The sequence below is a fragment of the Lepidochelys olivacea genome, assembly GCF_965140295.1.
Source record: "Lepidochelys olivacea isolate rLepOli2 genome assembly, chromosome: 9".
Classification (NCBI taxonomy): Eukaryota; Metazoa; Chordata; order Testudines; family Cheloniidae; genus Lepidochelys; species Lepidochelys olivacea.
This window is the reverse complement of record NC_140419.1, coordinates 61,439,173-61,461,267: the sequence shown is the minus strand read 5'-3', so window position 1 is coordinate 61,461,267 and position 22,095 is coordinate 61,439,173. Positions and strand designations below refer to the sequence as shown.

The 22,095-nt window shown below is 47.3% G+C and overlaps 1 protein-coding gene across 2 annotated transcripts in view; it reads left to right on the top strand.

The window, feature by feature from the left end:
- The first annotated feature begins 1,141 nt into the window (after positions 1-1,141).
- Positions 1,142-22,095, top strand: part of ZDHHC9 (zDHHC palmitoyltransferase 9) — a 39,307-nt gene continuing 18,353 nt past the window's right edge. Inside the window, exons 1-3 of one of the 2 annotated variants that reach the window (XM_084639647.1) lie at positions 1,151-1,272; positions 2,181-2,329; positions 4,282-4,547. In XM_084639647.1, the coding sequence (XP_084495773.1) occupies positions 4,381-4,547 (167 nt within the window). In that variant the 5' untranslated portion in view covers positions 1,151-1,272; positions 2,181-2,329; positions 4,282-4,380. Of the gene's footprint in view, positions 1,273-2,180; positions 2,330-4,281; positions 4,548-22,095 lie in introns of both variants that reach the window. The other variant, XM_084639646.1, reaches the window with a different exon arrangement.

Below are 22,095 nucleotides of genomic sequence, written 5' to 3'. Positions count from 1 at the left end.
GCTGGAATCAGGGGGTTTGATGAAGGGCAGGGTGGCAGCAACACCTAAAGGAAGGGAGGTGGGAAAGGGGGCAGTACATCAGGCAGGGGCACATGGGAGAATGGGGACATCAGCCATCCCAGGGGAGCTGGGTTGTGTAGGAGCCTCAGTGGCCAGGCCCTGAGCACTCCGGTGAAGGGACAGAATGGCAACATCTCCACCCCTCACACATGGGGATGGGGAAAGCGGGAGGAACCAGAAAAGGCTGGGAGCTCAGCCTGCTACAACTGCTGGGGGAATGGACTGTCCATCAGCCTGGGCAGCAGCTCTGATTGGCTGTCTGTTTTCATAAGGCAGGGCAATGGGGAAAGGTAGCCTATCAGACAGGGGTTCCCTGCAGGCCCCAGAGTTGATGGCTCTGAACTGCATGGGGCCTGAGGCATGGCATGGTGCTCAGCCCAGAGCTTTGGGGGCCTGCTAGGTAACTTGGGCCCAGGCTTTTGGGCACCTTCAAGATGCAGACCAAAATCTCTGCCCCCAGGCCTGCCCCCGTCCTTAGACCCCATGCCCCACCCCCAGACTCCTGCCCCCCATCCACTTGCCCCTATACCCAGGCCTAGGGTGACCAGACAGCAAGTATGAAAAATCGGGATGGGCATGGGGGATAATAGGTGCCTATATAAGACAAAGCCTCAAGTATTGGGACTGTCCCTCTAAAATCAGGACATATGGTTACCCTACCAGGCCCGTACTGCCAGGCCCTATGCTGCACTGCCCAGTCCTGTGCCACCCCCCCATCCCCTAGGCTGTGCCTCCCTGACCCTGTGCCCCCTAGCCCCGTGCCCCCCATCCCTGAACCCCTGGGCCCGTGGCCCCATCCCTGTGCTGTACCACTTGGGGTGCAGGCCCTGGGCCCGTGCCCCCGATTTCCTAGTCCCTAGGTCGCACCCCCGGACCCGTGTCCTGGGCTCCCCCATCCCTTAGGCCGCGTACACAGGCTCCCTAGTCCCTGGGCCGCACCCCCGTCTCTAGACATTTCTCTCTCTAGGACCCAGTAATGTAGGAGCGGGTCGGAGGTGAGAGTGACACACGTCTCAGCCAATAGGAATGCGTTCCAGTGGTTGGGGGCGGAGCGACATGTCGAGTCGGGCCAATGGTAGCCGCTGTCGTGCCCCACCTCACCGAGGTGGCCTCTCCCGAGTCCGGACGCCGGAGGGAGTGAGCGGCCCGGCTCGGCTCGGCCTGGCCTGGCCTGGCTCGGCTCGCGGAGCCGGTAGTGTGACCGGCCGCCAGGTGAGGGGACCCTGGGGCCGAGCGGACCGGAAGGACGGCAGCGGGGTGGGGCGGCTCCTGGTGCCTGGGGAGGTGTCACGGCTCGCGGGGAGCGGAGTACGGGGAGGCGGGGGGCGTCGTGGCTCGGGGGAGGAGCGGAGTCGCGGGGGGGGTCACAGCTCTGGGGGGAGGGGAGAGGCGTGGGGCGGGTCACGGCTCGCGGGGGAGAAGTTGGGGGGTCAAGTCTCGGGAGGAAGCAGAGTCGGGGGATCACGGCTCTGGGGGGAGGGGAGAGGCGTGGGAGGGGTCTTGGGTCGGGCGGAGGGGAAAGCTGTGGGGGGGTCACGGCTCGGGGGGAAGCGGTGTGTGGGGGGGTCACGGCTCGGGGGAGAGGCGGGGGAAGGGTTGGGGGGAGGGGAAAGGTGTGGGGGGGTCACGGCTCGGGGGGAAGCGGTGTGTGGGGGGGTCACGGCTCGGGGGAGAGGCGGGGGAGGGGTTGGGGGGAGGGGAAAGGTGTGGGGGGGTCACGGCTCGGGGGGAAGCAGAGTCGGGGGATCACGGCTCGGGGGAGGAGGGAAGAGGCGGGGGGGGTCTTGGGTCGGCGGGGAGGGGAAAGATGTGAGGTGGTCACGGCTCGGGGAGAAACAGAGTCGGGGATCACGGCTCTGGGGGGAGGGGAGAGGCGTGGGGTGGGAGTGGGGTCATAGCCAAGTGTACCCAGTTGGGTGTGGCTGGGTCTGGGAATTCCGATTTGGCTCCTTAGACGGAGCAGCCTGGCCCGGGGTGCAGTAGAGCCCCAGTCCCCGGACTCCTTGGCTCAGGGCTTAGAGGCCATTAGTGTGAGGCCTAGAGTTCCCCGTTCCAGTGGAGAAGGTATTTAGCTCCCACCCCCACTTTCCGCTCCCCACCCATTGTGCTCCTTTTCTCAGGTGAAGGGCTCTGCGAGGGCTGAGGTGTGTGCTGCCACTCTCCCTGCTCTCCTTTGGATCTAGCTTGCCTGCCATGCGGTATCTATAGATGCCTCTGTACTATCCTGTCTGGCTGTGCAGAAGAAAAGTCCAGAGATCCCTGTGGGATGGTGGGTTGTCTCTCCTTGTGAGCTGGGGATAACATTCTTCTCCTCTGTTCGTGAGCTCCTATCTCTGTTGTCTCACCCACCAAATCTGTGGTTTTTGTTTTGCTGTTTTTGTTTGTTCCCTTTCTCTGTTTTTCTTTGCTGAAGGGGCTTTGTGCAGATCCTGGATTTGCACACGTCCGAGTCCATGTGTAATGTAGCTACATAATTGTGCTCTATCTTTAGCTTTCATTTAAAAACAAATTCTCCACCCAAGATGAGCGAGTGACATCTGCCTCAGCCCACAGTTATTCTGATGCTATAGGAGAGGTGTGAAGTGTTCCCTTCCCTTATCTGGGTGGGGGATGGACCTGAAACCTAGTGATGGCAGCTTAAATGTAAACATTGTTAACTGTTTCTCTGCCACTTAATGTACTTAGAGAGATTGTCTGCTGCAGTGAAAGATATTTGGGTAGGGAGGAGTCTAGTGCAGAAACTGCTTATTATTGAGATGAGAAACTAGAAGTTGCAACCCCTCAGAGTTACTCCTTTCAGACCTTTCTCACAAGAGGCAGGGAATGAAGGGCAGCATCTCCTCCCACATGCTAGAGGCATCCCCAAACATGTTTTACAAAGCAGTTTTTATTGGTAATATCAAAATAATGCTGCAAACTAAAAACTTGGTGGTGATGTAAAATAGTAATATATTTTTAAGAAACAGGAGGAGGATGCTATACTGATTGTATTTTCATATTGAATTAACTAGAAACCTCAGTTGTACATTTGTATGAATCTGCCCCAGAGTGTCCAGGGTGCAACGCCAGTCTGCCCTGCAAACCAAGGGGCCGTGTTTCTAAGGTGGTTGGATGTGAGGCTCCTCTCCTGCAAACTTCAGGAGGTCTGCAGTGCTGTAGTTGGCAGAGAATTAGAAAAGCAGTAGATGAGGGAAGAATGGATAGACCAAAGAAAATCCCACAGTTCCACCCCTTATGAGTTCACTGTGTAAATCTTTGTGACTAAAGTAGCTTTAGCTATGGGGCGCATGCTTGTCTTTATTCCCTCTATGCACCCTGCATCTTTAGCAGTTGAGGAGGATAGTTGTGATGGGAAGAGAACTTGGGGAGGGTCTTTGCTGCATGAATCTAGGGTTTCTAACACATAATTTAGGTCTAACATGTTGCATGGGGATACAGGGTCTGAGTCATCTTAGAGGGGCCATAATGGACCCATGTTACCAGGAAACCCCATCCCAGACTGTAAAGTGTAAGTACTGTGGTCTGCTGTCAAGGGTCCAGAAGGTGGGAGTCGGGAGGCCTGGGTTCTAATCCTGCATCTGCAAAAGCCTAACTATATGTGTGACTTTTGTTAAGTAATGTGAGTTCCATGGCTGAAAGAGGGAAGAGAGAGAAGGGATGGTTTGATGTTTAGGGGCATGGGACTTGGACTCAGGAGACCTGGTTTCTATTCCTGGCTCTGTCACAAATTTCCTGGATGGCCATGGGCAAGTCACTTAATTAGTCTGTGACTCAGTCCCCTTTGCAAAATGAGGATAATACATCCCTACCTCCCAGGGATGTTGGATATAACTTCACTAATGTTTGTGTGACACGTGTATTCTAGTGATGGGGCAATATAAGTACCCAGACAAAGTGCAAGATATTAAGATTTCTCTACAAAAATATGCTGTGTGCCATGACCTCATGAGGGTGGATATAAAGGCGGAACTCCAGAGCTACAAAGGCTGTCCTCTCCCCATTAGGCAAGGCTGACAACTCCTGTTAGCTGCAGATATCCTGCATAGAATGACTTAAGCTGTGAGAGCTGGTTGTGTGTGGAGGAGCTGGATTTGAGGTGGTGGGAAGAATGTTGTGCCTCTAATTGTAAATTGGACAGCTCCCTTGATCCATGTGCTGTTGGAGGGCACTGCTGCATAGCATCCAAGCCCATGGTAATGTCCTTGTCTCTGATCTCTTTAGTGGCCGTGGCTGGACTCTTGATGATGCCGTGTTTTTCAATGAGGGTGGAGCAGAAGCTGGACTTCACTTGGTTGCCCTACGCCCTCTGAAGGAGCAGTCATGTCGGTGATGGTGGTGAGGAAGAAGGCGATGCGGAAATGGGAGAAGCTGCCAGGCAGGAACACCTTCTGTTGCGATGGTCGGATCATGATGGCCCGCCAGAAGGGCATCTTCTACCTGACACTCTTCTTAATTCTTGGCACCTGTGCCCTCTTCTTTGCTTTTGAGTGAGTTCGTGGTGGGCTGAGATCACTGCTTTTGGAGGGGTTTATGGGGCTGAACTAATTGCCATAACTTGAGGGTGAGAGAAGGAATTTGCCCCCCATCCTGGGGGCATGTGGGTTGGGATTTGGGTTAAGGAAAGAAGGAATTTCCTGCCAGCCTCAGGTTCTTATTAGGGCTAGCTAGTATATTGGGATCTTTGGTGTAGCTCACCAGATTAAAATCCAGTTTTTGCAGGGAACCTGCTGGGTTCGGCTCAATCCTTTCTGGAAGCTAGAAATCTCTTAGGGAGTCTCAACCTGTGACATGAGACCATTCATTGGAGAGATAGAACCAGTAAGTATGTGAGGTTTTGGGCTCATCAGGGTTGTGTCTTTGGTCGTGCATTACACCATATTACTGTGCTACTCCTCTTATGATTAGTATAGACACAAAAGTTTTGCTGGTTTAAAAATGTCTCTTGGTTAAACCAGTGTAACTTTCAAGTGTAGACATGGCCTTGATTTGTTGTCATTGCATTTCTCCCTCCTCTCCCAAGTTGAGAGTGGACTGGCACTCTGGTCTGGTGTGAAGAAGGTTGCTGGAGGTGCCACCTCTTTGGCCAGTGTGGTGTACTGTGTCACGGTTACTGTGAATGGAGTGAAAGTTAGTTGATCTTATGTGGCCTGCTTCAGGGGAAGGAGACTTAATGAAACAGGGCTCAGTTTGTGAATGGCCTGTGACTGTCTCAAGATTGTTACAACTCTGCCATCTCTTGAAGGCTTATTTACAGCTGCTTTCTGGGGGACCAGCTTTGCTGAGCCTTGCCTCCTTCAGGGCATTTGTGATGCTGGCAGGTATCTGATTGTCCTGAATGATACTCTGGGTAACATGATGGGCTTTCCAGATATCTCTGAGCTGATGGGCCAGTACATGCATTAGAAAGCAGAGGAAGGGGACCTCTCTTGAGACCATTTTCTGCAAACTAAACCAACTGTTGCCACTTCTAAAACCTGCTTGTTTGCTGCAGATGATGTATGGTGTTTGGCAAACAAAATTGCCACTCTGGTAACCCAGGCATTTATGGCTTGCTCATTCACTGGACTTCTAGAAATGTCACCCCAGTTAGGTATCTTCTTGACGTCTTCCTCAAAATTTTATCTGAACCTGGCTTGCTTGTCTAGATAAAGGATATGGCTGAAACCCCATCAGTGTTGAATGGCCTTTCTGGAACATTCTATAGAGAGATTTGCCAGATCTCATGTGTCTTAGCAGTAGCAATGAAGGGACTGTCAGATCATAGACAAGCTTGGACCTGTGAAACTAGGGTGACCAGATGTCCCAATTTTGTAGGGATAGTTCTGATATTCGGAGCTTTGTCTTATATAGGCACCTATTACCCCCCCACCTCTGTTCCGATTTCTCACTTGGTATCTAGTCACCTTATGTGAAACTGGCTTCTCTGCTTCATTGACACTGTCTGTTTCTGTATAAGGGGTGTAGTGTAAGTATGACATTGGGAATCGGGACTTCTGAGTACTAATATTGGCTCTGTCGCTGACTCAGTCTGTGTCCCTAGGCAACGATACTTACCTCTCTTTATTCATTTCCTCCCCTGTAAAATGGGCTAAGACTTCCTGCCTCGCAAGGTGTTGTGAGGATGAATGAATGTGTATAAAGTGCTGCTGTTGTGTAAGTGCTTATTATGATGGATCCCTACAGAGTCTGGCCAGCAGTGGAAGAGCAAGCCATGTCACTCTGCCTCACACAGTCTGCAGGCAGTCATTATTATTGGTGATGGTGTATTGAGGCCGATTGAACCAAGCTTGCGTTTGACTTTTAAATGTGTAAGATGTGTGATTACCTCCCCTCCATGCACTCAGGTGAGCAAAGGCTTCTGGAGGGCTCCCTTCAATCCCTCCCTGTCAAGAGAATCCATGAGACACACCTCTCAAGGGGGGAAAGGAGAGAAATCTCTCTCTATCTAAAGATATAATCTCTCTTGTGTGAGGTTTCAGAGTAGCAGCCGTGTTAGTCTGTATTCGCAAAAAGAAAAGGAGTACTTGTGGCACCTTAGAGACTCACCAATTTATTTGAGCATAAGCTTTCATGAGCTACAGCTCACTTCATTGGATGCAAGTGATGAAGTGAGCTGTAGCTCACGAAAGCTTATGCTCAAATAAATTGGTGAGTCTCTAAGGTGCCACTAGTACTCCTTTTCTCTTGTGTGAGAGGCTCAGGGCAGTCTAGCAGCGTTAACCTTTCCTATGCTCTGGAGAGATGCTGGGGGCATTTTTCTTTTTCTGCAGTAGTTTGGAGTTTCTCTCTTAATGCCATAGCTTCTGAAGGAAATTCCATCTGTTACAACTGATTGTTTTTGAAGAGAGGGGATGAATGTCATGGGCGGAAGTGGCTTTTCTAGTATCTCCTGACCAGACCCACTCTAATGAGGGGTGTGTATGTTTTGAATGTTTGTTTCATTCAGCTGAAGCATTTGTTTGGTCACATCTTAGCTGGGAGGTAAACAAATCTTTGGAATCCCTGGAATGGGGAAATGTCAGATGCAGTTTTTGAGCCAGCAGTGCCTTGTGAACTTTGTCCTGCACAGGCTGTCCCTGGGCAGAACCTGAACCCGTCAGCTTGGCTCTGATTAATGCCTCTGACTTCTGGGTTAATGTTTTCAACACTTCCCTGTTTTAGGGTCTTTGTTTTCCTCCTGACCCCCAGTTTGGGATTGGTTAAATCCCAAATGCTGCTGTCTCTCTGGTCAGATGACTTGGGGACACATCACCCCCGTTTGCAAAAAATTTTTTGCATTCTTCCACTCTGAGGACCTAAGTGTTCTCTCTGGAATGACATAGGAGACTGGCATTTGGGCTACCCAAAGTGTCCTTTTGAAATTGTGCTGAAGCAATGTAAGTGTTCACTGTAACTCCTCAGGCAATGACCTGATTGTCATTGCAGACAGCTTTGTGAAAATCTCCATTCACCATGTAGGGATGGCGAAAAAAGCAATGTTAGGCTGAAAGGGATAGACTGAGATCCTGAAAACAGTATTGGAGGCCATCCCTTTGAGCGATATGGCATTGTGATATATTCAGAAATTGGGGTCCAGAGAAGGGTGGCATGGGAATCCTTCTGAACAAAGAGCGGTTTAATAAAGAAGATAGAGAAATAAAAGGGGAAATGAGATGTATACAAACTCATGAATAGGATAGAGAAGGTAAATTGTGCACTTTTATTTATCCTTTTTCATAATATAGAAATAAAAGGACATCCCACATAATTGATAGGCAGTAATTTAAAAACTGTTAAGGATGTAGATTTTTACACAATACATTGTTAACCTGTGGAACTCATTGAGGCCAAGCATTTAGTCAAATTCTTCTGTTAATTTTGCTGTCCTATAGATTGAGAATATTCAGAGTTACATTAGGTGAAAATGTGTAAGGAATGCAAACTCTCCTGCTGCAGAGGCTGGTCTTGATGATTGTCATGTATTTCTTGTACACGGTAGGTTGCAACGCTGCTACTAGGAGGTCAGGCTTCTGTACCAGCTATGGACTGGCCACAGAGCTTCCTTCCCAGAGAGAGATACGAAGGGCATTCACTATAAGGTCCTTTAATGTTCTGCTAGGTATGGCTGAGGCTAGCTTAATAAGGTGTTACACACAGGACCACCTTCTGTCTGAATAATATAATAAGTCTTAACATTCCATCACATCTCCCCTATTAAGTTCTACATTCCTACCATTTACAAAATTTTCACTATTACACTATCTTTGAAGTTCAGTAAGGATTAGTTTAAGTGTCTCTAAATTGTACTGGTTTTCTAATTACATTACCTGAATGCATAATAACTTCGTCATTGGACTATCCATTAGTTGGAACAGCTGGCAGTGGTAGGTTTCGAGTCCTTGAGACTTCTTGTTCTGTAGAGTTTGCTCTGTTGATTGTTCTTTCTGAGGGACAGTCTGTAGCCGTTGACGGTTTCTGTTGAACGCTCCATTTTTGGTTTTGGTCTCTCATGCTCTGAGTGCTGAATTCTTTTTCTTTACAACCATTGGAGTTGACCATCCTTTCTTTTTTTTTTTTCTTTTTTTTTTAATTGCATGTGTAGGTTCCTTGAAGCTACCTCTGGAGGATGGCCTTTCTCAGAGGTGGGATACTGGCTTAGATTACTCTCTAGTCTGGCAATTCCTGTGGTTACACAGGGAGGCCAAAGCCTAGGGAAACATTGTCTTCATTAGGGAAAAAAGGAGTTAACTAACTCGAGGTAAAATCAAACTATAAATTGACTTATCTTCACTGGGACTTTTACCTCATTAATTACCGTGTTAGCTAACACAATTAAGAACTATATGTCTGCTGATAGCCCTCCAGGGATGCAGGCAGGTAACCAGCCAGAATACAGAGGTCCAGTGCAGTCTGAACTGAAGGACAGCCCAGGTGCAATAACCCTCCAGTATGGCACTCCAGGCTAACCTCAAGGGCTGTGAAGGGTATAGGTAAAGGAGTGAAGTCTTGGATGGAGGTGCCCAAGAAGCTAGGGTAACTTGGGGCCAAACCTGTATGGGCAGATCAAGATTGGGGGCACCTGGACATCAAAAAGGGGCCACCCCACTGGGAAAAGCCTCACCCACAACTTGGGGTATACCTCTTGTCTAGTCCCTAGGGTCTGCTTTTCATGTGCACAACCAGGACAACTACACCGAGATTGCCTCTTTATCAACTGTAGCTATAGTCAAGTCTGGAGGGCAGAAATCCAGATGCAGAAAAGGGCCCCTGCCAACCTATTTGAACCAGTATGGATTGAATGGATTGATGGGAAGGCAGTCATTGGGCTGGTGGACTTGGGGTATAGCCAGATCCTAGTGAAGGACCAATTAGTTGGTTTGGCGACATCCTGAAAGAATGGGGTGGCTGGCTGGCTACCTGATGGAACAGCTCACTTTCACAGACAGAAGCACTTTTGGAACCATCAAAACTGGTGGTGATAGGGGAGGGAGGGGACTTCCAGCCAAATCAGGGAACCTTCAACTCCCCAAGCGTCAGGAGCTTGGGAACTCTCTCCTGCTGGAGGCTGACATTCTGGCCCAAAACACCAGTTTTGTTCAAGAGCAGTGAGCTAATCAGATGCTAAGCTGGGCTGTGATGAATGGAGTTGGTGGTACATCCCCAGTGGCTAAGGCAGTGACTGCACTTTGAGGTCAGGGATGAATGGATTTACAGCCTTGAATGAAATGGGCAGATGGGAGGTAAGAACTCAACTCCTAGCCCCTGGGAGTTAAAGACAAGAAGTCTTACAAGTAGCCCATTCAATTCCCTTTGCAGGACACTTGGGGAGGGGGGGAAAAAACATCAGTTGGGTAGTGGTCCAGGTCTACAAGCTCAGTGTATGCAGAGAGGTCGGACTACTGTTCCTCATGCCAATTAGCCATTCTCACAAAGCACCCCTTGTCGTGCTCCCAATAGTTGAGGACCCTTTTGAGATAATAGGGATGGGCTTCATGGGACCCCTGAAGAAGAATGCTGTGGGGGTATCAGCACATTCTGGTCATCTTCGACTACGTGACCTAGTATCCTAAAGCCACCCCCTTGCACTCTACAAATGCCACTACCATCATGGTGGAACTCATGTAGCTCTTTGTCCAGATAGCAATTCCACAGGAGATCCTGACCAGTCAGGGAACTAACTTCATGTGCAATCTGATGAAAGAGCTGTGAAACCTACTAAAGGTCAAGTCAACAAGGAAATTAATATACAGCCCCCGGACAGATGAGCTGGTAAATAATTTCATCAAATGTTGAAGGAGATGAAGAAATTCATAGCCTCTGGTCATAGTCTCTGGAACCAGCTGCTTCCTCACTTCGCCATACAGGAGGTGCCCCAAGCCTCCACTGATTTCCCCTCCCCAACCCCAATCTTTCAAGCTCCTATACAGCTGGCTGTATAGGAAGAGCAAGGCTGAGGGAAGAGCAAGGACCACAGACAATGAACATAGTACAGTATGTTCACCAGCTAGGAGAAATTTAAGACTTTAGGGAAGTGGTGTGCAACCTGTGGCATGCAGGCTGGAGCCCGCCAGCAGGTTACCCTGATGGCCTGCAGGTTGCCCACCACTGCTTTTGCCCAGCGAAAACCTGCTAAATGCCCAGCAGGCCCAAAAAAGCCTACAACTGAGGGGCCTGATTGTGGTGTTCAAACCAAATGATTGGGTGCTATTATAGCTGCTTAGCTCAGAATCTAAATTACGGGCCTATGGCAATGGTCATTTGAGGTGGACAGGTTGGCCCCAAGGTCCAGCAGCCAAAGAAAAGACAGGAAAAAAACAAAAACCCACAGATACACCACCAGAATCTTTTTAAAAGCCTGGAAAGTCTTCAGGGGGCTTCATAGCCCGTTTATCCTTTGGATCCTGAATTAGGACCCCAGGCACCCTTGACCCAAACAGTTAAACCTGCACAGATGGGAGAGCGACTTCAACCCAGATAAAAAGCTGAGGTACAGCAGCTAGTTGACTCATTCCCCACTGTGTTCTCATCCTTACCAGGACCAGCCAACTTGGCATACAACCATATCGAGATGGCACCATGACAATGTGCCCGGGAGACTCCCTGGATGCACCCCTGTAAAATGTGGGACACAGTTTGGGATGAACCATAGGCTATGCTTACCCTGCGAAGAGTCACACAGTGCATGGAGAAGCCCCACTGTGCTTGTGCCAAAGCCAGAAGGCACAATATGTTTCTGTATCGATTTTTTTGAAAGATCAGTGCAGTATCAAAATTCGGCACACATACAATGCCAAGGATAGATGAGCTGTTGGAAAGTCTGGGAGCTGCCAGATATATAATTGCCTTAGATTTCACAAAAGGATATTAGCAAATACCCTGGACACCAGGATCCTGGAGGGGGGTGGGAGGGACCTTCTTTTTCCATGCCCTTTGGCTTATATCAGTTAAGATCCCTGCCCTTTGACCTTCATGGGGTAGCAATAACTTTCCAGAGGCCGATGGACCACATTCTGCAGCCATACAGACAATACACACTAGGATGATTTTACAGCCAAGACTGGGTTAGCCATGTAAGGCCAGTCTCAGCAGTCCTTTTGTCCCTCACAGATGCAGGTGTGATGGCAAACCCAGCAAAATATAAAGTGGGGAACCGCAACGCCACATATCTAGGCTATACTATTGGAGAAGGCCGAATACAACCACGGGTCAACAAGGTGCAAGCTTTGGCAGCCTGTCCCAGTCCCACAACAAATAAACAAGTATGGTGCTTCTTGGGACTGGCAGGGTATCAGCTGAGGTGTTTGTCACTGTTGTAGCTCCGCTCATGCATGTTGTAAAGGATGGATATTCAAAAAAGGTTCAGTGGTCTGAGGCCTGCGACAAAGTCTTTAAGACACTAAAGAATTGTATGGCTCAGGAACCAGTTCTTTATAATCTAGACTTCTCAAAAAGAGTTTTATACTACAAACACAGGCCTCAGAGGTAGGGCTAAGGGCAGCTCTTTGTCAAGAAGTTGAGGGAGAACACGTATGCTCTACATATGTCAAAAGCTGTACCCTAGAGAGAACCTATTCTGTCATTGAGGAAAAAGGCCTTGGCAGTGAAGTGGGCCATGGATCCCGAGGTATCGTCTGCTAGGGAACCTTTTTCTCTGACTGTAGACCATTTAGGTGGTTGAACACCATGAAAAACACCAGTCCAAGGATAAAGTGTGGGTACTTGTCCCTACAATCCTATAGCTTCCAAATAGTCCACTGGACTGGCAAGGTGAATCGAAATGCTGAATTTTTTTTATGTGATGGAGATCTAAACACCAGCTAGCAGCACCCTGGCCCTATTTCAACCCTCTTCCCCCCTCCCCGCGCACCCCCCTTGTTCTGGACTGGCCCCACCCCACTGCATCTGCAAGTTATGTCAAAAATGGAGGAGTTCAAGAGTGGGGAAGCTCAACTGAGCAGTGAGCAGCTCTGAGTGTAGGTCTAAGCTGTGAGCTAGGGATGTGATTCCTTTGCTTGTGTACACATACATTAATGCTGCTTGAACTAGCCTGAGTATAAAGAGTAGTGTAGCCACGGTAGCACGTGTAGCAGCAGCAAAGGCATGGCTGAGCCATGCTGAGTACTTACCCACCCGTTTCAGGCTGGGCTGTACTCAGCACAGCTGACCTGTGCTTTCCGCTGCTTGTGCTACCATGGCTACACTGCTATTTATACTCTTGCTAAATGTATGTGCTAATGTATATGCATACACGCCCCTATCTTGTAATGTAAATGCAGACTGAGAGCAGGGCAGAGTGCTGGGCCTCCCTGCTTTCAGGGAGAAGCCTGGCAGAGGACAGAGCCTACCCCCTGCCTAAGAGGAGGCCTAAGACCTCTGAGATGAAGGAGGTTGTACCATATTCCTCTGTTGCTGGCACAGCGGGCTTTGAACTAGTGTGCAGCCAATCCATGTCCCCTCTGAAGGAAGAGAAGCCGGCAGCCCAGCTTGAACTGGTTGCATGTTTTTGTTTGTTTTCCTACTCCTCAGTTGCTTTCTGAGCATCCAGAGGGAAGAGGCTAGAGGGCTGAGGCTGCTTCCCTTTTAGGGTGCTACTGGGCACCCCCACGTGAGCAACTATACCACCCCCATCAATACTCCAAGGGGGTACTGTTGAAGGACCAGAACCCTAACAAGGCTAGTTCATGTTGTCTGTCACTCCGGGGGGGAGGTTGGTAATGTGGGTATTGGTGCCCTTCATTACACATATTCCCTTCATTGCTCCCCAGGTGACCTGGCTGAGAGTGTCTATGTCTGCTCTGTGTTAAAAGGAAACGCTGAGTGAACTCTTGCTTGCTGATACTCTGAATCTTGCACTCTCTGCCCTGTGTAATTAGAAGCAACGGTGACTGGGCTGCATGAGAGGATGAGCTCTCCCATTGCTCGCTGTACTGCTTTAAACCTGAGGGGAGAATGGCCCTGACATTACCGAACACTCTCATTCTTCCTGCACCCATCTAACCATACACCCAGAGCAGATACACAGGCCTATCTCCAGTGGGGAGATTTGCTTCAGGCTCAAAGTGCATATAGATAGGATCTTGGCTTGTGGTGAACCAAAATGTGATGAAATGCTTCTCACTTTTGTAGCAGAATCAGGCCACAATAAGTGGAGTTTGCATATGGATCACTTTAGGTATCATACTTTCAGCTTGTTGGCCCTTCTACTGAGGTTTTGGTTTCATTCTCCATGTGTCATGCATTATTGTGAGGGGGGAGGAACCTATGGGCTTCCTCCTGTGGCCAAAATAATCCCTCTGAATTTCCCCAGTGAAATAATTAGATTGCGTAGCTGAGTGGATAAGGTATATTTCAAAGTGAATTCATATCCTGCTGAGGTGAAGTCTATATAACTTGTTTCCATTCTCCCTTACCCCCATCAATGAGATATAAGTGAAATCATACCAGTATTATAAAGCAACAAACAAAAATCTGGTCTAAAATAAGCTGTTTCCAAAGGTAGCTGTCTTTCTGCACGTCACTTCTCCATGTGCCTGAATGCTTTCATTTGGCATTTTTATGTAGGTGGTGTTTTGGAGCCTTTGAAGGGCATGCTACAAATTCACCTCTGTCCCACATGTCGTAGTTACCTTTTGGCTTCTTCCATCATATCTCCTTTCTGTGGTGGTTTATCTATCAGGTGTTGCTCTGACTGCATTTCCGCTCCGCAAAGTACCAGTAACAGTGATGCTGCAGCAGCACGGGCTTTAATGTGAGCTGCACAAGCCGGCTTGGGACCCATGGCACTTACTTGAGTGGCTAGTCTGTGCTGAAGTCTATGCTGCTACAGCTCCAAACCTACGAGTACCCCGAGCTAGACAGACTAAAGCTAGTTTGGGTATGTCTACCCATGCTGCCAATCACACCTTTATTGCACTTTAGACATACCCATGATTCCTATACTGAAATCATGCAGGGGAATTAGCGATTCTAGAGCTCACGCATCAACAAGGGATGAGAACCATATTCTCAATAGAAACCTTGATATGGCTTCATTACGCAGAAACCAGCCTATCATCTGTGCAAGCTGTCACTTTTTGGGAATCCAAAATAAGATGGTGGCTTGGCTAAATAGAGAAAATATAAATCCAGCAACTAGCCAGTAAACAGGTGTCTAAACAAATTGCAGACCAGCTAAGAATCCCTCCAGTGCTTTCTAAGGGACTCTTAGACAGTAGGGACAGATAGTAACATACAAATACTAAAGGCCTTCTCTACCTTTCCTCTTATTCGGGAAAACAGTTCAAGCAATAAACCACTAGATGGCAACAGTGTAGGCTGTTTGGAGCTGGTAGCTATGGTAGAAGCACAGGTCACTCTGGCAGACACATCACCTATTGTCATGGGTCAAAATCTATCTGGGAGACAGGAAGTAAAGAGTAGGAATAAATGGTCAGTTTTCATCAGGGCAAAAGGTTAGAAGCGGGGCCTTGAGTTTCCATACTACAGCCTATGTTTAATATATTTACGATCTGGAAAGCAGTGGGTGAGCAATGAGGTAGCAAAATTTGCAGATGACACAAAGTTACTCAGCAAAAAGAACGAGCAGTACTTGTAGCACTTTAGAGACTAACAAATTTATTTGAGCATTATTTGAAACAAGGATATCCACCCTCTTCTATAAACATCCAGTCCCTCTCTGAATCTTACTAAGCTCTTGGCCTCAATGACCTCCTGTAGCAGTGAGTGCCCAGTCTAATCACACAGCATGGGACAAAGTCTTTCCTTTTATCAGTTTTGAGCTTGTCACCTTTCAGTTATTTAACATCCCTTTACTCTTGTGCTATGAGACAGGGAGAGCAAACTTTCAGATATCTCTTCTCATGAGTTTTTCCAGACCCCATCTCATTCTCATCACTCCTCTCTGAACCCCGTCTAGTTCTGCAGTCTCCTTGTTGAGATGGGGTGACCAGCGCTGCTTATAGTAATCCAGATGAGGGTCCACCATTAATTTATAACCACTCTATAATACTCTGTATTACTTTTCATCCCATCCCTCGTGCCTCCTAACAGCTTGTTTGTTGTTTTGACCACAGCTGCACATTCAGCAGAAGTCTTCACAGTGATGGCCAGATCCCTTTCCCAAGCCGATACAGTTAATTTAGAACCATGTAAGATGTGAGAGTTCAAAACCACCAAGCAGAGTTTTGAACTTGAAAAGGGAGAAGTGCTAGAGATTCCATGAAGTCCTCTAGGAACTTTGCTTCTGATTTTACATGGAAGGCGCTCAGATTCTACAGTGACGCACGGAAGTATAAAACAGACATTCTTCCCTCCCATATGCATTACTTTGCACTTATCAATCATTAATTCACTTGCCATCGTGTTGCTCTTTCCCCTACCTTGGTTAGGTCCCTCTGAAGTTCCTCATAGTCCTCTCTGGACTTGACTAACCTGAGTAACTTTAGAGTGGTAGCTGTGTTAGTCTGTATCAGCAAAAAGAACGAGGAGTACTTGTAGCACTTTAGAGACTAACAAATTTATTTGAGCATAAGCTTTTGTGGGCTAAAACCCACTTCATCGGATGTATGCAGTGGAAAATATAGAAGGAAGATATATAAAATATATACACACACACAGAGAACATGAAAAAATGGGTGTTGCCATACCCACTAGAACGAGAGTGATCAGTTAAGCTGAGCTGCTATCAGCAGGAGAAAAAAAAAACCTTTTGTAGTGATCATCAGGATGGCCCATTTCCAACAGTTGACAAGAAGGTATGAGTAACAGTAGGGGGGAAAAATAAGTATGGGGAAATAGTTTTACTGTGGGTAATGACCCATCCACTCCCAGTCTTTATTCAAGCCTGATGTAATGGTGTCCAGTTTGCAAATTAATTCCAATTCAGCAGCGTCTCGTTGGAGTCTGTTTTTGAAGTTTTTGTTGTTGTTGTATTGTGACTTTGTGCCATGGCATGTATATTGGCCAAACTGGACAGCCTCTACGTAAAAGGATAAATGGACACAAATCAGACGTCAAGAATTATAACATTCAAAAATCAGCCGGAGAACACTTTGATCTCCCTGGTCACTCGATTACAGACCTAAAAGTCACAATACAACAACAACAAAAACTTCAAAAACAGACTCCAACGAGACGCTGCTGAATTGGAATTAATTTGCAAACTGGACACCATTACATCAGGCTTGAATAAAGACTGGGAGTGGATGGGTCATTACCCACAGTAAAACTATTTCCCCATACTTATTTTTCCCCCCTACTGTTACTCATACCTTCTTGTCAACTGTTGGAAATGGGCCATCCTGATGATCACTACAAAAGGTTTTTTTTTTCTCCTGCTGATAGCAGCTCAGCTTAACTGATCACTCTCGTTCTAGTGGGTATGGCAACACCCATTTTTTCATGTTCTCTGTGTGTGTGTATATATTTTATATATCTTCCTTCTATATTTTCCACTGCATACATCCGATGAAGTGGGTTTTAGCCCACAAAAGCTTATGCTCAAATAAATTTGTTAGTCTCTAAAGTGCTACAAGTACTCCTCGTTCTTTTTGCTGATACAGACTAACACAGCTACCACTCTAAAGTTACTCAGGTTAGTCAAGTCCAGAGAGGACTATGAGGAACTTCAGAGGGACCTAACCAAGGTAGGGGAAAGAGCAACACGATGGCAAGTGAATTAATGATTGATAAGTGCAAAGTAATGCATATGGGAGGGAAGAATGTCTGTTTTATACTTCCGTGCGTCACTGTAGAATCTGAGCGCCTTCCATGTAAAATCAGAAGCAAAGTTCCTAGAGGACTTCATGGAATCTCTAGCACTTCTCCCTTTTCAAGTTCAAAACTCTGCTTGGTGGTTTTGAACTCTCACATCTTACATGGTTCTAAATTAACTGTATCGGCTTGGGAAAGGGATCTGGCCATCACTGTGAAGACTTCTGCTGAATGTGCAGCTGTGGTCAAAACAACAAACAAGCTGTTAGGAGGCACGAGGGATGGGATGAAAAGTAATACAGAGTATTATAGAGTGGTTATAAATTAATGGTGGACCCTCATCTGGATTACTATAAGCAGCGCTGGTCACCCCATCTCAACAAGGAGACTGCAGAACTAGACGGGGTTCAGAGAGGAGTGATGAGAATGAGATGGGGTCTGGAAAAACTCATGAGAAGAGATATCTGAAAGTTTGCTCTCCCTGTCTCATAGCACAAGAGTAAAGGGATGTTAAATAACTGAAAGGTGACAAGCTCAAAACTGATAAAAGGAAAGACTTTGTCCCATGCTGTGTGATTAGACTGGGCACTCACTGCTACAGGAGGTCATTGAGGCCAAGAGCTTAGTAAGATTCAGAGAGGGACTGGATGTTTATAGAAGAGGGTGGATATCCTTGTTTTTAAAAAAATGTTTTTATTTAAATCATATTTTTAAATTTACATACATTTTAAAAAGTTATATCCTCTGTTAAGTCAAGCTTACTATAATCTATTAAAATCACTTAAATGAAATTTTAATAAATCAAGCAGTACATGTTTACTGCTGAAGTTTTAGAGAAAGTCAAAGCACTGAATTAGTGGAAGTTACTGGCTGAGCACCTGAAAACTAGAGTTTGTTGAAGTGCTAAACCAGCTTTTGACAGGAGTAGTCTCTTCTGCAGGTGCAGAGAACACTTCCTTCATTTCAGTTTATTCAACTAGTTCAGTTCAGTGACTGGTTATTCAAAGTTGAAAAAAGCATTGTGAAAACAAGGAAATACAGAGTCAAGGTAAAGGTCCATGCAACTCTGCCCTCCTGGAATTGGCGATAGCCACTAGCTGCATGATCTCCTGCTGCATTCACGTGTAGCTGCATTGAATGGTAGAGAAATTAGTTGGAGCAGATTGGAAGAGGTGATCTGGATGTCTGTGGCCCTATGTGGGTATATTTGAGCCCCTCTCCTTGACCCCCTGTGTGTGTGTGACAGAAGGAAAGAGGTGCATCTGTACCATGAGAGATCCAGGATGTCTCATATCAGCACTGTGTCAGTAGCAGGGCACGGGCCTTCTTGCCATGGGGGTGTCAGCAGTTAGTGGGAACATATGTGGCCCGTGGGTTTAATGATAGCAAGTGAAAGTTCAGTGTGTTGGTATGTGCATAAGGGTAAAGGATTTGAAGGAGTTGTATAATTTAGGTTACTCCATGAAAAGACCCCCACATCTACTAAGTGTATGAGTGTAGGAAGCTCCTGTTCAGTACAGGGCAAAGGCAGAGTGTGAGTGTGTGTGTTCTGGGCTTATTGAGACATTGTTCAAAGAGGGTAGAGTTAAGGGTTGCACCTTGACTCTGTACTTCCTGGTTTTCATAAGTTTGAGTTTTACTGACCTAGATATTCTGGAAGGGCATGAGCTATCACTGGGCAACCTTCGCTCTGCATTAACAAATTATTTTGCCATATAATTTCCTAATTTTTTTTAACAAAGAGAAGGGTTGGGTGGAGGTAGTGGTCATGTAGGCAGCTGTAGTTATCATGTAGGAGTGCAGCCCAGATGTTTCTGTGGCCAGGTGATGATAATACCTAGATCTTACTTAGGGCTAGTAGCATTAAGGAGGGAAACATCATTATTTTCATTATAGAAATGTATGAACTGAGAGACAGAGAGAGGAAATGACTTGGCCAAAGTCATCCAGCAGGCCAGTGTCTGAGACTGGGACTTGGGTGGTTGTGCCTAGGGGTTGGATCAGGAGTTGGTAGCCAGGAATCAGAGCCCAGGATCGCAGAGCCAAGAGTCAGAGATGAAGTCAGGAATCTGAGCCCAGGGTTAGAGCCGGTAACCCGGAGTGAGGCAAGGCTGGGGGCAGGGCTGTGTCGGGCGCAGGAAGAGGGCTGGAACAAGGTGGGAGCAAGGCTGGGAACAAGCAGGCACAGGAACTGTCATAGCCATGGGTGAAAACAACAAGGAGTCCTTGTGGCACCTGCCAAACTGCTTCTGAGCTTGAGAGCTGGTTTGCTGACTTCCACCCAATCAGGCAGTGTAGACAGTCAGGCAGCCTACTACAGGCTAGTTGCACTTGTTAGGTTGGCCAGAGACTGGCTCTGCTGCAGGACCTGATTCCTGACAGTACTCCCCCCACCGAAGGGTGCCTCCTAGGGGCCTCGTGACCCCGTTTCTCGGGGTACTGCTAGTGGAATTCTCAAATATGTCCAGGGCATGGATATTCCCTCCCAGTTCCCAAGACTGCTTGCCTGGACCATAGTCTCCCCAGGCCACCAGTTAGTGGAGGCTTCCCCTAACTCGCCAAGAGTCAAGGATTTGGTGGACCAAGTACTCCTGCTGTCTGCAGATTTGCGTGGGGTGAGTTAATCAGTTTGGGTATAGGATCCCATTTTAGAGCTTTAACAGGTAAGGTGTGAAAGATGGGTAGATTTTCAAGGACTCTGGCAGCTGTAACCTGAAGGCTTTTGGGTTTACCCATTCTTTAATATTTTAAAGGGTCCAGGTATTGGTAGTCTAGTTTGGCAGATGGGCAGAGAACCATATCTTGTCCCCTATGGCCAGATTGGGGCCAACCTAACAGTTTTGGTCTGCCTGGTGTTTATAGGCTTCATTGGTGGACTGAAAGTATTCCTTGATCTCCTGGTATAGGTCACTTGGTATAGGATGGAGGCTAGTTCATGGCAGTTGGTACTGGGGAACTTACCATTAAGTCTGAGTGGAAGCAGGGGTGAAAGCCATAGTTTGCAAAGAATGGGCTACGTTGGACTGAGGTGTGGATTTCATTGTTAACAAGCAAATTTGGCGTAGCACGGTAGGGGGAACCAGTTGTCCTGGTGGTAACTCAGAAAGCAGCAAGGATACTGTGCCAAGATTTGACTCTCTCTGTTTGCCCATGAGTCTGTGGGTGATAAGTGGATGGGGCAACGGATTCAATGCCAAAGAGTCAGAATTCTGCCAAGAATCAGGAAATGAACTGGGCTTCCCAGTCCTATACAATATCTGCTGGTAACCTGTGGCTGCAGAAGACATTTTCCAGGAGGAGCCAAGCCGTCTCCTATGTGGTAGGAACAGTAATGGTATGGAATGAAAGTGTGCCATCTTTAGTAGGAGGTCAGTGGCAACCAGGATTACTGTGTGTGCCTGGGAGTGTGGCAGTTCTACAGTGAAGTCTATGGGGACCAGGGGGTTTTGATGGTGCAGTCTTGGTACAGGCACAGAGGCTGCAGGACTTTTTATATAATCCTTCATGTAAGATCATTGGCCTGGCCACTAGAAGCAACTTGAGATCAGATTCCAGGTCTAGAATTGGCCAAAATGGCTCACAAGTGGCAAATCATAGCATGGCTTCCCTACCTGAAGCATAGGTTGTCCCTCCAGAACATAAATACAACGGTTGCAACAGAGGGGGCTGTTCTGTTGTTGGAACTTGGCATTAGGTCTGGTACCTGCATAATTCAGGATCTGGTGGATCTGGGTTGCGAATGGGTCATCAAGGAATGGAAGGAGGATGTCAGAGTGCTGTTGATCATCCAGTTGACAAAGTTGGACACCTTGAGCATAGTGGAAGAGGGCTCTTCACCAGGTTTGAGATCTTTCTCTTTGTGGGATAGAGCATCTGCCGTCCTGTTTCTTGTTCCTGGGCGAAAGGTTACCGCAAAGTCAAAGCGAGCAAATCTGGTGTTGGTGAAGGTGTTTAGTAGGCATTCCAGGTTCTTGCGAGCTGTCAGGAGTTTGGACTGGGAATTGGGCTCCTTGTAGTAGGTAACTCCATTCCTTGAAAGTCACCTTGATAGCCAGTAGCTCTTGGTCCCAAATGTCATAATTTTTTTAACTCGTGGGGTTAGCTTCCAAGAATAAAAGTCTCAGGGGTGGAGTTGGTTGTGGGGGCCCTCATGATAGATAAAACTGCACCAATGGCAAAATTTGAGGCTTCTGCTTCGATCCTAAATAGTTTAGTTGGATCTGGGTGAATCAGGATTGATGCTGAGGTGAACATCGTCTTCAGCCAGTCATAGGCTGACTGAGCTACTGTGCACCGGGTGAACTGGTCCCCCTTTTGCAGGGGTGTCATTATGGGTGAAACCAGGTTAGAGACTCACCTGTAGAAATTGGCAAATCCCAGGAATTGCTGCACCCCATGTACATTCTTGGATGAGGCCCAGTCGGATATTGCAGCCACCTTACGCGGGTCCATGGTGAGTCCCTCAGGCATGATGAGATAACCCATGCATTCCACTGTGTCCTTATCAGACTTGTATTTCTTAAGCTTCACATAGGTATGGTTTTGGCAAAGTCTCTCCAAGACCGTGCAAACATGATGATTGTGGAGATGCAGAGAAAATGGGGACATCATCCAGCTAAATGACAACAAATTGATCGGTTTAAGAGTAACAGCCGTGTTAGTCTGTATTCGCAAAAAGAACAGGAGTACTTGTGGCACCTTAGAGACTAACCAATTTATTTGAGCATAAGCTTTCGTGAGCTACAGGTCACTTCATCGGGTGCATACTGTGGAAAGTATAGAAGATCTTTTTTACACACAAAGCATGAAAAAATGGGTGTTTACCTCTACAAAAGGTTTTCTCTC